This window comes from Chrysemys picta, chromosome 4, assembly GCF_011386835.1.
Source record: "Chrysemys picta bellii isolate R12L10 chromosome 4, ASM1138683v2, whole genome shotgun sequence".
In the NCBI taxonomy this organism is placed as follows: domain Eukaryota; kingdom Metazoa; phylum Chordata; order Testudines; family Emydidae; genus Chrysemys; species Chrysemys picta.
In genome coordinates, this window is record NC_088794.1 from 93682100 (window position 1) to 93699966 (window position 17867).

A 17867-nucleotide genomic window follows, 5' to 3' on the forward strand; every position below is an offset into this window, starting at 1 on the left:
ACGTCCATAGTGGCCAGGATGGTGTTTTCTGGAAGATCACCGATGGATTGTAGTTTCCTCAGGAAGTCAGTGGTGTCTCGAAGATAGCTGGGAGTGCTGGTAGCGTAGGGTCTGAGGAGAGAGTCTACATAACCAGACAAGCCTCGGTGATCTTCCAGAAAACACCATCCTGGCCACTATGGACGTAGAAGCCCTCTACACCAATATTCCACACAAAGATGGACTACAAGCTATCAGGAACAGTATCCCTGATAATGTCACAGCTAACCTGGTGGCTGAACTTTGTGATTTTGTCCTCACCCACAACTATTTCACATTTGGGGACAATATATACCTTCAAGTCAGCGGCACTGCTATGGGTACCCGCATGGCCCCACAATATGCCAACATTTTTATGGCTGACTTAGAACAACGCTTCCTTAGCTCTCGTCCCCTAACGCCCCTACTCTACTTGCGCTACATTGATGACATCTTCATCATCTGGACCCATGGAAAAGAAGCCCTTGAGGAATTTCACCATGATTTCAATAATTTCCATCCCACCATCAACCTCAGCCTAGATCAATCCACACAAGCGGTCCATTTCCTGGACACTACTGTGCTAATAAGCGATGGTCACATAAATACCACCCTATACCGGAAACCTACTGACCGCTACACTTACCTACATGCCTCCAGCTTCCATCCAGGACACACCACACGATCCATTGTCTACAGCCAAGCTCTAAGATATAACCGCATTTGCTCCAATCCCTCGGATAGAGACAAGCACCTACAAGATCTCTATCAAGCATTCTTAAAACTACAATACCCACCTGCTGAAGTGAAAAAACAGATTGACAGAGCCAGACGAGTACCCAGAAGTCACCTCCTACAAGACAGGCCCAACAAAGAAAATAACAGAACACCACTAGCTGTCACCTTCAGCCCCCAACTAAAACCTCTCCAGCGCATCATCAGAGATCTACAACCTATCCTGAAAGATGATCCTTTACTCTCACAGATCTTGGGAGACAGACCTGTCCTCGCTTACAGACAACCCCCCAACCTAAAGCAAATACTCACCAGCAACCACACATCACTGAACAAAACCACTAACCCAGGAACCTATCCTTGTAACAAACCCCGATGTCAACTCTGTCCACATATCTATTCCAGTGACATCATCATAGGACCTAATCACATCAGCCATACCATCAGGGGCTCGTTCACCTGCACATCTACCAATGTGATATATGCCATCATGTGCCAGCAATGCCCCTCTGCCATGTACATTGGCCAAACCGGACAGTCTCTACGCAAAAGAATTAATGGACACAAATCTGACATCAGGAATCAAAATACTCAAAAACCAGTGGGAGAACACTTTAACCTGTCTGGTCATTCAGTGACAGACCTGCGGGTGGCTATATTACAGCAGAAAAACTTCAAAAACAGACTCCAACGAGAAACTGCTGAGCTAGAATTGATATGCAAACTAGACACAATCAACTCCGGTTTGAATAAGGACTGGGAATGGTTGGGCCATTACAAACATTGAATCTGTCTCCCCTTGTGGGTATTCTCACACTTGTTATCTAACTGTCTGTCTGTGCTGGGCTAGCTTGATTATCACTTCAAAAGTTTTTTTTCTCTTAATTAATTGGCCTCTCAGAGGTGGTAAGACAACTCCCACCTGTTTATGCTCTCTGTATGTGTGTATATATATCTCCTCAATATATGTTCCATTCTATATGCATCCGAAGAAGTGGGCTGTAGTCCACGAAAGCTTATGCTTTAATAAATTTGTTAGTCTCTAAGGTGCCACAAGTCCTCCTGTTCTTCTTTTTGCGGATACAGACTAACACGGCTGCTACTCTGAAACCAATCAGTAGAGCACACACTGTAATGTATGTCTCACTGTACTCAGTGAAAACAAAAGCAAACCACATGTCCAGTAAGCACAGAATGACCCAGAGCCTGAGCCAAATTGTGAAGGATGCAAAACAGGTTTTTCTTTTTTTTACTAACCCAAAAAGCATTAAAAAGGATATCTCCCTATAGTAAGTCAAAATCAAACACTTTAATGACTTGTACTTCTCTTGTCCCTTTGCCCTCCTTCTCTCCTTGCATCAGGGAGGGAACATGTTCTAGTGGTTAGAGTAGGAAGACGGAAGACATTGCACTCCATATGTTTATGGAAATATGCTTATGAGCATAAATATAATGTAACTGGAACATGATTTATGCAAATTGTCTCTTGTAAGGTATCATTACAAAGCTTATAATCTACTGAGTGTGTTCATCCTATTTGTATGAATGTATCATTCTTGTATCTGAAGCTAGAAACATGAAGTATTACTCTTAAGTTCTATTGTAACTATGTAAAGTGTGGGCCATTAATTGTGGCTTGGAATCTTGATGGTTTCCATTAACTAGGACAATTGGTTGTGAATGGCTTTGTTTACTTGCAAACCTTCCTGGGTATGTGCAGGCCAGCCCTGAAAGAATGGAGAATGAGGTCTAGCAGTGACATGTGATCATGTCACCTGGTACTGGAATCATAGACTTTAAGGTCAAAAGGGACTATTATGATCATCTAGTCCATCCATCCTAAATCTGGTGCTTTTCCATTTAGAGGGAAGGGTGGGCACCCAGAGACACATAAAAGATTCCTTCCTTGTGCCAAAGCTATAAACGGGGATGGAACAGAACAAAGGGGGTTGGCAGTCATGATAAAACCCCTAGTTACCACCTGAGCTGGAACTAACAAGAACTGTCCCAGGGGAAAGGACTGGGCCCAGATGAAGAAGGAGCCTAGTCTATGAAAGAAGCTTATTGGAACATCTCTGAGGGTGAGATTTACCTGTATTCAGTATCTTAAATGCATTAGGCTTAGACTTGGGTGTTTTGTTTTATTTTGCTTGGTAACTAACTTTGTTCTGTCTGTTATTACTTGAAACCACTTAAATCCTACTTTTTATACTTAATAAAATCACTTTTGTTTATTAATTAACCCAGAGTAAGTGATTAATACTTGGGGGAGCAAACAGCTGTGCATCTCTTTCTATCAGTGTTATAGAGAGTGAACAATTTATGAGTTTACCCTGTATACGCTTTATACAGAGTAAAATGGATTTATTTGGTGTTTGGACCCCATTGGGAGCTGGGTGTCTGGGTGCTGGAGATAGGTGACTTGCTGAGCAGTTTTTGGTTAAAGTCTGCAGCTTTGGGGGCGTGAACCAGACCTGGGTTGGTGCTGCAGGAGACTAGCGTGTCTGGCTCAACAAGGCAGGTTTCTGGAGTCCCAAGCCAGCAGGGAAAACAGGCTCAGAGGTAATTCCAGCATGTCAAGTGACAGTCCCAAGGGGGTCTCTGTGACCGAACCTGTCACGAGTAATTGAGTTTTGCTTCTGACTTGCTGTGAGACCTTTGGTGCAAAGTGTCCAAAGTAGTGTCCAATTTGGGGTGCTTTTCAGGATCTGACTTTCAGAGGTGCTGAGTCTCTGACTCCAACTGAAGTCAGCAGGAAATACAGGTTCTTAGCATCTCTGAAAATCAAGTTCTACCTGTTTAAATTTGGGAAGCCAAAAAACTAAAGCAAGCTGAAGTTGATGCTACTTTTAAACTGTGGCCCTTAACCTCTCAGGTCCTCAGAAGGGTAAGGAACAATGGAGCCTGCCTTCTCATGGTGGGAACTACACCCTCTCCTCCAATTGGCCCTCTTTCAGTGAGCTGCTAGCTCCCACCATCCCACTAAATGCTAGGAACCAACAGATGCTGGACACACATACCTGCATGGGGGAGGAATGACATGAGGAAAAACTGGGTTGGGCAGATAGTAGCATAGAGCTCAACAGTGGCACTATACTGAAGAAGCAAGCAAGTGTAGGTGAGCCAGGAACACAAAACTCTCTGCCTACTTGGAAAGGAGGGGTATCCCCGTGATACTAATCACCCAATATACTATTGTAATGATCTTTGTACAAAATATGCCTTGTGAATTATCATTTGAAAACTAACAACTCTATGGCCAAAAACTTCATGGCAAAATGTATGTAGCAACATTATATTTAAAGGTATGAAATCCCCGTGTGATGATGTTACCACATGTTCAAAACCACACGGCCTACCTAGGCAAAAGTTGTTAAACATGTCTATCCTAAACAAAGGAATGTGCGTTTACTTCAATTTACCTGAAAGTAGTAAATAGGGTCCACAAGACAGCAGGAGGAGAATATAGCAGGAGACAAAACAAATTTGCATTTCAGCAAGCACAGGCAAAGAGACAGAGATGGAGCCTCCTTCACCAGCAGACTCCATGTCACCTTTTTTACTGTTTGAGCCTTGAATAAACTACTTTGAAGGGTAACCCTCAGAAGAAAGTATTTCAGAGGCTCATTGGACTATAAAAGAAAGGAGGAAGAGAACCCCATGTTCTCTCTTTCACCTAAGACGACAAAGGGACCAGCATCTTTAGACCTCTGGGAAAAATCCTGACCAAGGAAAGGATAAGTCACCATCTTGCTGGAAGACTGTGGGTGAGAAAGGCCAACTTAAAGAAAGCTTGAACCCAAACTTGCTAGATTAAGTTTGACTTGTGGATGCATGTTTTCACTTTCATTTGCTTGTAACCATTTCTAACTTTTATCTCATAGTAGAATTCACTTAAAATCCTATCTTCTTTTGTTAATAAACTTGTTTTACCTTTAATCTAAACCAATCCAGTGCTGTGTTTAAACCGAACTTTTGGGTAACCTATTGTCTGAACAGTAACCAGTACACTGAAATGTTTACTTCTATACATTAAAGTCATTCTATACTCAGTTGTACATACATTTGCCATGCATTTACTGATTAATACATTAGACACTTCCATCTCAAATGAAGCATACCTAAAGCAGAAGTTGATAAACACAGTGTAACCTCTGCAAACTTCATTTCTCGTGGTCTGATTATCTCTGAGGCAGGAAAAAAAAAAAAAGGGTATAACTGCCCCCAAGACTCCATTGCAGAGGTGGTTGCCTACTCATTGATGATGGGGTGCTGCCTGACACTAGAATAGTGGAATTTTTATTATCATGGAACAGAAGAAAGCGATACACCAAGAATCAGTAAATTGTCCCAGTGCTGAGGAGATGTGGACGATGGCATTAGTGTTTCACCTTAAACCTGTATTCATGTCTAGACTCCATTAAGGGTCTCATCCTGGACATGAGTTATGGGTGCTAAGCACCCCTGGGGATCCAGATCCTATGTTACAAAGGAACTGAGCTAGGAGATAAGTGGCCAACATACCACACCACAAAACCAATTTGGCACGATAGACCACTTCTGTTCAATACAAGGACTGACCTCTGGTACTGCAGCAGTATAAGGACAAATCACTCTGTGCCTATCAACAATATACCTGAGTCTACAGGACCCTAAAATTCAACTCCAAATTAGTATAAAATCAGCAGAGCAGTAGGAAAGCTAAACAGGAAAGCGGGCGTGCAGTTTGAGAAGAGAATAGAAGATGAAGACTAAAGAGTAATAGGGTAAAGATTATTTTCAAAATACCTACCAGTGCCAGAACCAATTCCTATTGACTCTCAACAGGAGTTGGCTACCTAACTCCCTCAGGCACCATGGCAATCTCACCCCTATAGATTACTCTTGATGGCATCAGAGTCCAGCAAGTGTTGCCGAAAGAAGACCTGTATCCTGTGCCATGCGTCCTCCTGTGCCCGGGCGTGCTCTCTCCACTGCCCTCCCCACATCATGCATGCCCCAAGCAACTTATGAATTGAGGCCTGACACAAAGGCAAATACGGTGGCTCCAGGAGGTGCCCTGCCCCAGGATAACAGTAAAACTCCACATCTCGCCCACACTGTCGAAGGCGGTGAACAACTTCTCGGCAGTAGAGCTCACTTTTCCAGTTTCTGTCATCCTGCGCCGACAAAAAGAGGAGCTTGGCAGGGGATTTCTCTACTGGGATGCGGCAGGCCCAAGTGTCTGGGTCCCTAGGATCGTCCAGGACTTCTGAATAATCTATCATTCCAAATTCACCGACAGTCTTCATCCTCCCAAAGTCAAACGGATGGGGAGGAATAGTGAAACCATTAACACGCAGGGGGATAAAGGAATTAACACCACATCCAGAAATGCTGACAGCTGCTTGGATGCCTCGCAGAAATGTGGCCAGAGAAAGGGCTAGATCTGCCCCTTTAGATAAGCCCAAAACTCCGATCCCGGTACCTTTCACCTGCAAAACAATTATGGAACAAGCATCATATGCCATCTTTTCCCTAAACGACTGTAACCATCTCTGTCAGCCTTCTCATTTTTCCCTGTGCCAGACCGACCAATCCACTAAAGTTTACCACCTCTTCCTTTCCCTCTGCTCTCACCACATCACTCCCTCAATCTTGTCACTGGCTTCCACTATCCTGACTTCAAACTCCTCAGTCCCTCTGTTTCTGCTCCCATGTCTTCTTATTACATCTCCAACACTGTACACACACACACACATCCTCTCCCTGGACTAAGCCCTTCTCCTCCCACCACTGTTGGCTTCAATCTTGCTGCTGCTTCATTATGCATGGTCTCCAAGAACCCTCATCTCCATCTTAAAAACCTCTGGAAACCCACTTCTTCCATGAATCCTTCCTGGGCTGATCTTTCCATTGATTTCTCAGACCCTCCGGAGGTTGCTGGCCTGTCCTGCAGCCTAGGAAGGACTAACACCATGCCCAGAGTCTATTCAGACCCTCTTTCTAGGGCACCATTTGTTGGTTGCACCAACTATATTTAGTAAATCCCAAAATAAAACAGTTCAACGTAAACCCAACAGCTACCTTTCCCCGTCCCAGGGCCTTCCTTGCCAGAGTCTCCCTACTCCTGGCAACCCCTCCCCAGTCTTCCTACAGACCCTCTGCCTGGGAATCCCCCTGTCCCAGTAGTCAACCTGCTTCCCATGCTCCCCTCCTCAACTGAACTCTTCAAGCCTTTAAAAGAATCAGGTTCTCATCAGGCCCTCCCGTGACCCCTTCCCAACTGAGTCAGATAATCCCTTCTACTAGGCCCATACACCTCTTCTTAAAGGAGTTCGGCCTAAGAACAGGACTGCCTGGCTCCAGACCCCTGGCCTTTCAACAGGCAACCCACATTGTAACACCATCTCTTATAACCACTGCTGTCTTGTGTTTTGTTTTGCTGTGTAAGGACTCGATTATGCAAGGTGCTGAGCATCCTGAACTCCCATTGAAGTCAATACCTCTAAAGTACAAATTCTTCAGCATAGGACTCGTCTCATGCTGTGTCTTGTAAAGTGCCCTGAATGCTTACAAATTTGTATAATATTTACTACCAACCAAATGGGATGGTGCAGATGAATCCTTTGGTCATTTCACTGTATCTGACTGCTAGGAAATGACCAAAGCTGCAAAACATGGTAACATTTATTTTAAAGCTTAACTGGTATTTTATTTCTCTTTACATTTTTCTAGTGTGATGATACATTGCTGTTTATGCCATCCCCATCAATCATTGCTGTTTAAGTTTGGCCTCTGTGTGTTTTGTAGCTTGGCACTCTCTGACACTAAAGCTTTAAGAACCAATCTTATAAATCTCTATTATTGGCTTCTAAAACTTTATTCGGGGCCAAAATTGTATAAGATTCCAACCTGAAAGGTATTTTAGCACAGCAAGTGAACGGATTTTTTTTCCATTCCAGTATCTTTTAAGCTTCAATAATAGACAAAGAATTAGAACATGTCCCGTCTTAAGCAGTTTAGCATTCCTGTAACTCCCAGCTGTTTTCTCTAATGTGTAACTTTATATAACAATTGCTGCTTTGCATAGCACCATGATAGTGACTTTCTGCCATGGATCACAAAATGCTGTGCAAATCATTCATTAAGCTTCCCAGCTCCCTGTGAAGTAGTCATTCTTGTTCCACCTGGGGGAAATGAGAGCCAGAGATGTGACACACACACCAAATTAGTATCAAACCTGGGATTAGAACTCATGCATTCCTGGCTCTTCATACTGTGCTCAGTCTTTCTGACTCCACGGTCTCCTTCTACCTCTCTCAGAAACTTAAGTGTATTTATTGGCATATACATCTCAATTTAGGAAAGTGTGATATAGCCTCCAGTTGAAAGGCACTCTAATTTGTCTCATACCTGCTGTTGCTTCTGCAAAAACTCCACAGCCTCCCTAAAATAGTCCAGTTCGAGGATGTCTGGGAGAGCTGGGATATCTTCAAAGGCTAAATAAGCGAGAGCTAGTGTAACAAAGCCCCTGCTAGCCAAAAGACTTGCTCTGTACTCAGCAAGACCTCCTCCGGTTCCATACAAGTCGATAAGTCCTGGGAATGGACCAGATCCTGAAAGGAAGGAGAGCTCATTCACTGTGGAGGAGTCTTACAGCTGTCTAGTAATATTTCCACAGCACGAAGTCATACAGTAAGTCTTGACAGAAAATCACTCAGGCTTTTTTTTTTTTTTTTAAACTAGATTCTCACACACACACACACACACACTCACTCACTCTCTCAGGGCTTGTCTAGATGGGGAAACAGACTGGCATAGCCACAGTGGAATAACTAGTGCCAGCATAACTCCACAGTGTGGACACTCTTTTCGAATAAAAATGACTTTGTTGCAGACTAATTTACTTCACTTTGGAAGTTATTAGTTATATACTGTTGGAGTTATGCCGATCAATTTTAGGTAGACAAGACCTAAAACAATCTTGGGGCCTTAGCTCCCACCACAAGATACAAGTGACTTCTAGTGGTGAAGTCAGTGGGAGATATTAATATTCTGTAGCAAGATACCAAGGACTTCTGGAGTAAACGATAAGAAATAAAAAGCCCACCTCCTCTTTTGTCTGGTTCTCCTACAATATGTACTTTATGTCCTTCACTAAGAAGGATAAAAATGACTTACCTGTGATTGTTGTTCTCAGAAGATGTGTTTATGTAATAATGAACAGATTCTCTTTCCTGGATTCCATATTCCTTGCGTGTCACTAATGAGAATTCCCTTAGTTTAGAATTTGATCTAGGCATTTGTAACATGCTTGTCTAACATACATCAGCACCTTGGTTAGGATGCCTATCCTAAAGCCTTGTCCATATTAAAGACTTACATTATTTGTACTTCAGTTGGTTGTACTGAACTGACCGAAGCACAAACTATGCATTTACACTAGCCATGCAGAATTGGGCACATTTGGCCCTGGATAGACACTAACCAACTCTACTCTCTTCTGGGTGGCTATCCCACAGTTTCTGGGACCCTTTCCTATGGTTCTATGATCTGATCAATCAATCACTGTCATGCCCAACTGCTTTCACTAGGAAACTTAAAAAAAAAAAAAAAAAGTGGAAACATTTCTAACAAGGCTTTGATATTATAAAAACTTGTTTCTACAAAATTAAAAATTTTGGTCAACTTTGAGTGCTCTTTAAGCACAGCTCCAGGCAAATAACCACTAAAAATTAGCAACAGCTTTCCTCAGCATCCCAGTCTCATCAGTATCTCTCTACACAGCCTTGAAACAGGTCTTTAATCCTCAAATCTTGCCACTTTTGTTTGTCCCCACGATTCCATCTCTCCATCAGTACTCCCATGCTCCTAGGCGGCCTTATAGGTCTGCAGGACATGGACATCCTGTGTCCTTAACTATTCCTCCCCATTTCCATCTGTATTCCAAGACCCTCATACAGCAGAGGTTTATCCTCCTTATTCCCTCTTCTAGCACATCTCACCCCAGTCTGCCAATCCCCATTATCAGTCTTCCTTAATCCCACAACTACTGACCTCGTATTTCCAGTTCCAGTCCCATGAAACACCAAACACCTAGCACCTTACATTTCTGGTTCCCCTCGTATTGATTCCAGATCCTCATTCTGATCTCTCAAACTTCAACCAGCTGGCAGCCCTTAAACACCCCCAGCCTCCTTCAAGTCTATTTCACCTCCCTTACGCCTCTCCCGACTTCTGTCGAATCTAGGCTCCAGACATTCCCTCAAGTCCCAGTTCTCCCAGAATTCTAAATTCCTCTCTTCTTGGGAACCACAACCTTGCTTTCTTTTTCCTGCCTTGTCCATCCCACCCCTTTCTCTTTGCATGCCACTCTCAACATTTCTACTGTCCCTTCAAAAAGCTTTCCTAGGTATTTCAAAGGAGTTAAAAGATTTTCCACTGATGGCAGGTTAGGATTCCCGTGGGGAAGGTGAGCCATAGTCAATTAGGCTCTCCCACCTGTTTCTGCCAGCCCACCTTATCACCACAGTATATATGTGTCACATACATTGATGAATTTATCCTTTTTATTCCCCATTTTACAGAGAGAGAATTTATGCACAAAAGATTAAAGTAACTTGCCTAAGGTTATTAGGAAAGAGACTGTTGACCAGCTAACTGAAACCTTGCTCTGGGTCCCGTAAGTCTATCCAAGGACTATAGTGCACATTACGTGATCTAATAAACAGCTGAAAAACTAATAGGAAATTAAAACTCACCAGGAGGCAGGAAGAGAGTTGCCTTAAGCCGACCTTCTCTGACCGGAATCCTTTTCACCCCCTCTCCCAAAAATTTCCGCTCATTAATGCATTTGTCCAGGAGCTGGCTGGTGATATCGTGGCCCTCAAACACTTCCACATGTACATAGAAAGGGGTGAGGACATTCTTCTTTGCCAACCGTTTGAAGGGTGTCTCAGAGTCCAGTGACCACAGAAGTCCCATGGGTTCTACCCCAGAGTAGCTGCCAGCCAGGGCTGAGGAGCATGTCAGGTCCAGCTCTCCATTGCTCTCAGCCCTGTAGTAGGCAAAGGATTGGAAAAGTTCCCCATTCTCATCAGTCAGGGATGCCCTCAGAGTGACCTCCTGCAGCGGTAAGAGACCCTCCACTTTAATCTGAATGGGATCATCAAACAAACACTTGGGAGAAGGCAAGACCTTTACACTCACTGCCATTGAGTGTTGGAGGAGGAATTCAGCTTAATGCAAAATACCAGCTGTGTGACACAGGAATTGTCAGAAGCTTTGGCTCTTCTTGAGACTTGCAATCCCTGCGAATGCCAGAGTCCAAAAGGAACTACAGTCTCGGAAGCCCTGTTGCAAAGGTTTCTGGGAGATGTAGTTCACAATATCAGGAAAGGACAGCACAACTCCAAACAGGGAAGTTTTTGTTTGAAGAGACTGTACTGAAACACTACCAATTCATTCATTCCAGGACTAGTGATTTAATATTTGATAGATATATAGTTATTTCTCACACACACACACACACACACACACACACACACACACACACCCTGGAATGAATAAAAAGTCCTTGGGACCTGATAGTGTTTCATATATATGGGGCCGAACTATAAAAACAGTTCCAAACCCCATCTTCTCTCCTGACTTTGGGGAAATTTACAGCTGAACATAGAATTAATTTGGAAATTCCTGGCTTGGGCTCTATTAAGGCACGCTGAATCCAAATAAGCCTGAATACCCCAGACACAAAGATTCTAATCCAATTATGAATCTGAATTCTGTCTTGAATCCATCTCTAGTTTTCAGTAACTGTTGAACAGGAGTTAGATTTGAAAAATAGGTTTAGACTAAAAATTCATGTGTTTCTTTGGAAAGGATTTTTCTTGCAATAACCAGTACTGTCTAAAGTTTCTATGCATTTTCCTGACTAATAATATATGAATACAAGTTTCTCCCACTAAGCCCTGATTGAGTAATGCTTGTATGTACCTCTGAAGATTTGTAATAAATAAAATTTGGCATTTTGTATATTAACAATGCTGTTGAACATATCTATTGTGATATCTATGTATGCAACAGCATTGTCATGGGGCCCAATCCTGCAGTTCTATACTCAGATGAGTAGTTTCACTGAGTTCAATGAAAATATTCATGTAAGGGGTACAGAATCAGGCCCATGGTTCACACAACTCCCTGACCATGTGTTTCATACATTTTAAGGACAGAGGCACAATTATCTAGTAACCTCCATAACACAAGCCATAGAATTGCAGAATTTCATTAGAAAAGTCACAGATTATGGTAAATGGGCTTTAGCAAGTAGAATTTTCTGTTGATGGGAACAGATGGGATTTGATTCTCAGTTATTATGAATCCAGAAAAGCAACTCTTAAAGCCCCACACAAACATTGGCAATCTGCACAATGAAATGTAGACATGTTTTTACATGAAAAATAATCACAATTAGATCATGATTTCCTGATCACTCCCCTTCCCCATATCATTTGAGTGTTCCCATAGCTAGTATCTAAATAAGCTTACAAACACTGATATTTTATGGCACAATTTGTATTCTGAATTCTCAGAGCATTACACACAGCCACTGAACACAGTGAATTAAAACTCAGAAAGTATTGTTGTCTCATAAGGAATGGGAGTCGTGGGCTGATGATTACATTGTTACTGCAGAGCTGGTTTTGCCTCATTATTTTGCCAGTTATCAGACAGATCTGTGGCTACAGCTTGGCATGTTCTCTAAAGCAGTGGTTTTCAAACTTTTTTTTTGGTGACCCAGTTGAAGAAAATTGTTGATGCCCGCAACCCAATTGAGCTGGGGATGAGGGGTTAAGGTGTGGGAGGGAGCTCTGGTCTGGGGGTGAAGGCTCTGGGGTGGAGCCAGGCATGAGGGGTTTGGAGTGCAGGAGGGGGCTCCAGGTTTGAGTGGGGCTCAGGGCTGGGAACTGGGGCACGGGCTTACCTCCAGCGAGTCCCAGTGAGTGGTGCAGCTGGGAAGCAGAGACAGGCTTCCCACCTGTCCTGGCACCGCAGACTGCGCTGCACGCTGGAAGTGGCCAGCAGCAGGTCCGGCTTCTAGGTGGAGGTGCACAATCGGCTCCACGTGGCTCTTGCCCGCAGGCACCACCACCGCCTTGTGGAAGCAGAGAAAAGAACTGACAGAAGGGAACTGCAATGCATGATGGTTGTTAGCAAGAGTCAGGCTTCGTTAGCAAGAGACAGTCTTTGTTAGCAAGAGTCAAGCTAGCTGTGACCCTGATAACGCGAGATTTGTAGAAGCGAGGATTGTGTGAGACGGGTGAGAAAGAGCTGTGTAAGAAGTCATTGTGACCTCAGTATAGATAAGGTGTAGAAGACCTTGTGTAGATAAGGTATAGAAACTAATTGTATGTTGGCAAGAGTCAAAACAAGTGAGGAAATGAGATATCAAGATGGCCTATGTATAAACAAAATGCTGCTGTCCCTCATTATTTCTGTAATGAAAGGTATAAATGCTTGCTGTAATTAGTTACCAGGGAGAGACCTGCTTTGCTCTCTCCCTCTGCACATGTGAGAGTTAATAAAGCATCTGACTTGCTGTACCTAAACAAAATAGTGAGAACTCAGTTTTTCTCCGACAATTTGGGGGCTCGTCCGGGATGGCAACGCCCGCAGAGGCACCGGCAGCTGCTACGGATCGTTCCCCTTCGAACCCCATGGCGCCACAATAGAGGTAGGAGACCTTTTGAAATCTCTATTGGGGTGTCGGAGGAGGACTGTCCGTGGGGCCGTCTGCCCCTGTTGGGCTCACGCCATCCGAACTTATTGACTGTGCAGCAAGGTCAGATGCTGAGCGGCGTAATAGGGGAATTGTTTGCCGCCCCCTGTAAGCATATGCTAGGTGCATAGGGTTTGCACCTGTATTGAGGAGTTGTTACTGCCTCAAGAGGGGTTTTTACCGCCTCAAGTGATGCATCGAGGTACTTGGGAATAGTACCTGGAGGTACTCAGGAGTAGTACCTGGTATAAGGCCTTGGTATGTTGGTGTGTGTAGTCTGTGTGTGTGTGTGTGTGTACACAGTGTGAATTGAGTGTTACCGGAAGACGCCCAGAGTACTCTGCAAAGTCTTTTGGCTCGTGACCAGAACTACTCTAACGCAAGCCCGGTAACTAGAGGATCTTTTAGGAGATCCGACCCATGTAGGTTGACTCGGCCTGGCATCGTCCGGCGAGGAGGCTACCTGGGTCTAGGAGTGTGTGCACCCATCTTCCCTCCCCTTTTCCTCTCCGTGTGAGCCACTGACAGTCTGACCATCTCACTGGATGCAACAGAGTAAGCGGCGCTTTCTCTCTGAGATTAGCCGACGCTCTTTGCTGAAGGGAGGTGTAGGGGGTCATGGCTATCCTCGTTAGTCACTCCTGTGTGAATACCCTGTAGGGAGAATCCTTAGTTTATGAGCCGCTAGCGCGGACAGGGCATCCTTCCCCTTTGAGTGTGTGATTGGAAAATGGGTGGGGGACAGTCTAAGTCTTCCCTCTCACCCCCTAAGGGTACCCCAGCTTATTTCATGTACGTACATTATGGCCCGAAAACCTGCAGGTTTTTAAATAGTTGGAATCTTTACACGCGTGCTAATCCATCTAAACAATGTCCACTAGAAGGTACCTTTGATTTAGACAAACTTAAATACCTTAAAGAAACTCTGGCTTCACCAAAAGCCTCTGATACACAGTGGGAGCAATTTGTCTGTTGGTGGGAGGAAGCAACAAAGAGACTCCACGAGTCTCGAGTGCGGAGTCTAAAGGACTCCCAGGAAAAGTTAAAAGCCCAAGTACAACATTTACAGCTTAAATGCAAGGCATCCAGCTGTCTACCCCCTAGAGCGATTCCTTCTGCTCCTGTGTATCCTGATCCCGTTCAAGCAATTCCTTCTGCTCCCCTTTATCCCCAATTAGTTAGGTCTGACAGTGAGGAGGAAACTGCTGAGGATATTTTAGATTTCTTCAGTAACATTCAGCAGCAGCAGCAGCCCGTGCTGCCTCCTCCCCCTGCACAGCCTGGGTCTGCTAACGAATCTCACCCGGCAGTGCCAGTTTCACCACCGCATGTATCAGCTGCACACATTGTTCTCTCTTCCCCTGGGAGAGAAGCCTCCTCTTCACCACAAAGAGGTGATTCTGAGCCTCCCAGTAGCTCCCCTGATTCTAATCCCTCTGAGGAAAGTACCCGTTATCTTACTAGAAGTGTGGCACATGCACTCCAGGTTCCTTTAAGAGGCCTGGAACTATTTCTCAAATGCGTACTTTTCTTGGCATGACTGGGTACTGTAGACAATGGATTTTAGGCTATGCAACAATGATTAAACCCTTACAGGATCTGACTAAGTCAGGTACCCCTGAGCCTCTTCCTTGGTCTCCAGAGGCTGAACAAGCTTTTGTTGCTATCAAGCAAAGTCTGTCCAGTGCACCAGCCCTGGGACTTCCTGATTATGCTAAACCATTCACTCTTTTCTGTCATGAGCGTAATGGGTTTGCTTTGGCTGTATTAACGCAAAGGCACGGAGACAAACACCGTCCCATTGCTTATTACAGTACTGCCCTAGACGCTGTGGCAGCTGGATTTCCCCCTTGCCTGCGTGCTGTAGCTGCAGCAGCTCTTGCTGTTCAGGTATCTGAATCTATTGTCTTAGGATCTCCTTTGATTGTTGCTGTCCCTCATGCTGTGGCTGCTCTCTTGTTAAAATCTGACACACAGCATCTATCCACGTCTCGTCTTACAAAATATGAGCTTGTCTTGTTGTCTTCATCTCATATTACTTTGGCTCGTTGCCCTGTTCTAAATCCTGCCTCCTTGTTGCCTGGGCCCGAAGACGGAGACCCACATGACTGTGTGTCTGTGACATCGGTTCTCTCTCGTCCAAGAGATGATTTACTAGATGTGCCTTTGCAAAATCCTGATCTTATTTACTTTGTAGATGGTTCGTGCTTGCGAGATTCTAAGGGCAAATTGGTTGCTGGTTATGCTGTGTGTTCTGCACATGCTGTTATTGAAAGTGCTTTCCTTCCTTCTGTGTTTTCTGCTCAAGTGGCCGAACTTGTGGCTTTAACTCGAGCCTGCATTCTCGCTCAGGATCAAGCAGTTACAATCTATACAGACTCTCGTTATGCTTTTGGAGTGGTACATGATTATGGGTTGCTCTGGAAGTATAGAGGTTTTCTTACATCCACTGGTTCTCCTATTAAGAACAGTCTGTATGTCTCTGCTCTTTTAGATGCTCTTTTATTGCCCAAAGCTATAGCTGTCGTGAAATGTACAGCTCACCAGACCCCTCATGAAGTTACCCGTGGAAATGCTTTGGCAGACTCTGCAGCCAAAGCAGCGGCCCTTTCTGCACCTCAGGCTGAATATACTTGTGCTTTGATTGAACAGCCTCCACTAGCCTCCCTTGAGGATCTGGCCAAGATCCAGGAAGCAGCACCGGCAGCTGAAAAACGTTTTTGGAGTGCTAATGGCTGTATTCTACACCCTGATCATCTTTGGCATGCCCCAGCTGGTCGCCTGGTTGCACCGAAGATGCTAATGCCCTATCTTGCTCGTGTATACCACGGAATGGCTCACGTGAGCAAAGGGGGGATGGTTGCTGCAGTTAACCGAGATTGGTGTGCATTCGGGTTCCCAGTCATTGCACATCACTACTGTCAACAATGTGTGATTTGTCAGCAGCATAACATTGGTAAAGCTGTTAAAGTTAGGCAGGCAGCTCACCCTCCCCCTTGGGGACCTTTTGTAAATATTCAGATTGATTTTATTCAACTGTCTAAATGTTGTGGCTATGAATATGTATTGGTTTTGGTGGATGTATTTTCAAATTGGGTTGAAGCTTTTCCCTGCAGGAAAGCAGATGCCAGGACTGTTGTGAAACTTCTGCTTAAAGATTTTGTACCACGATTTGGCATCCCTGTGAGTATCAACAGTGACCGTGGAACTCATTTTACTGGACAGATTGTAAAGGAGTTATGTGCAGCTTTGCAGACTCAACACAACCTTCACTGTCCCCACCATCCGCAGTCTGCTGGGACAGTGGAACGCCAGAATGGAATTCTGAAAAATAAACTGGCCAAGATTTGTGCTGAAACAAACTTGAAGTGGCCAGATGCCCTTCCTCTGGCACTAATGAGTATGAGGGCCACTCCCAATCGAAAGAATGGACTCAGCCCTCATGAGATTCTGACAGGGCGCCCGATGAGACTACCAACTGCGCCCCCACTGACCCTAGCTCAGATGGACATTCATTTAATGGATGACACAATGCTTAAGTATTGTCAGGCACTAATGAAATGTGTTAAGTCTTTCTATACACAGGTGAAAGAAGCACTACCCAAGGATCCTGTGCAGCCCTGCCACTCGCTGGAACCAGGAGACTGGGTCTACATAAAGGTCCATCAGCGAAAGACTGCCCTGGCTCCACGCTGGAAAGGTCCTTTCCAAGTCCTGCTAACTACCAACACTGCTGTGAAGTGCCAAGGACTGCCCACCTGGACCCATGCTTCACACTGCAAAAAGACCCCTCCGCCTGGAGCGAATTCTCCAGCAGCTGATCAGCCTGTTTCTCCTGCTAGCTCTGCTGTGCCTCCTGGACAGCAGGGAAGAAGGACAAGGTGAAGTGCTAGTAACCTCTCCCTTGTCCACTGACAGATCTACTGTGCCTTTGAATTCTTTTACAGGAACCACACCAGTACAGGGTGAAGTGCTAGTAACCTCTCCCCTGCACTGTGGTGAATCACAACTGTTTTTGAAGAAGAAAAGAAGAAACACTCGCTCTGCTGAAACCACCAAAGTCCAGAACTTTCTAACTACAAAAGACATTAAGAACTGGCCCTGGTGGAAGAAACGAAGTATTGTTTATTGGCAAGGAGGGAACTGTGGGGAACGTTCCTGGGAATGTGGGGTCCAGTGGTGGGGTGGATTCTTTCCAGGATCAGGGCTTTGTGCTTATGGACAGGTACCTTCAGGATGCACTGCCCTCCCTAATTGGCTTTCAGATGATAAATATCAAAAACGCCTTGCCACCACAAAGACTACACCTACCACTAGTCCCTTGACCCTTGCCACCACCACTGTAACTTATCCA

General features: G+C 44.6%; 1 protein-coding gene across 1 annotated transcript; it reads right to left on the reverse strand.

The window, feature by feature from the left end:
* Window positions 1–2887: 2887 nt before the first annotated feature.
* LOC101937349 (acyl-coenzyme A thioesterase 1-like) lies at window positions 2888–12927 on the reverse strand. The gene is made up of 3 exons (XM_005314688.4): window positions 10497–12927; window positions 8149–8351; window positions 2888–6227 (listed from the first exon to the last, which is right to left on the reverse strand). Exons 1-3 carry the CDS (start codon window positions 10948–10950, stop codon window positions 5625–5627), a joined length of 1260 nt encoding a protein of 419 aa, XP_005314745.1. The 5' UTR covers window positions 10951–12927; the 3' UTR covers window positions 2888–5624.
* Window positions 12928–17867: the final 4940 nt, after the last annotated feature.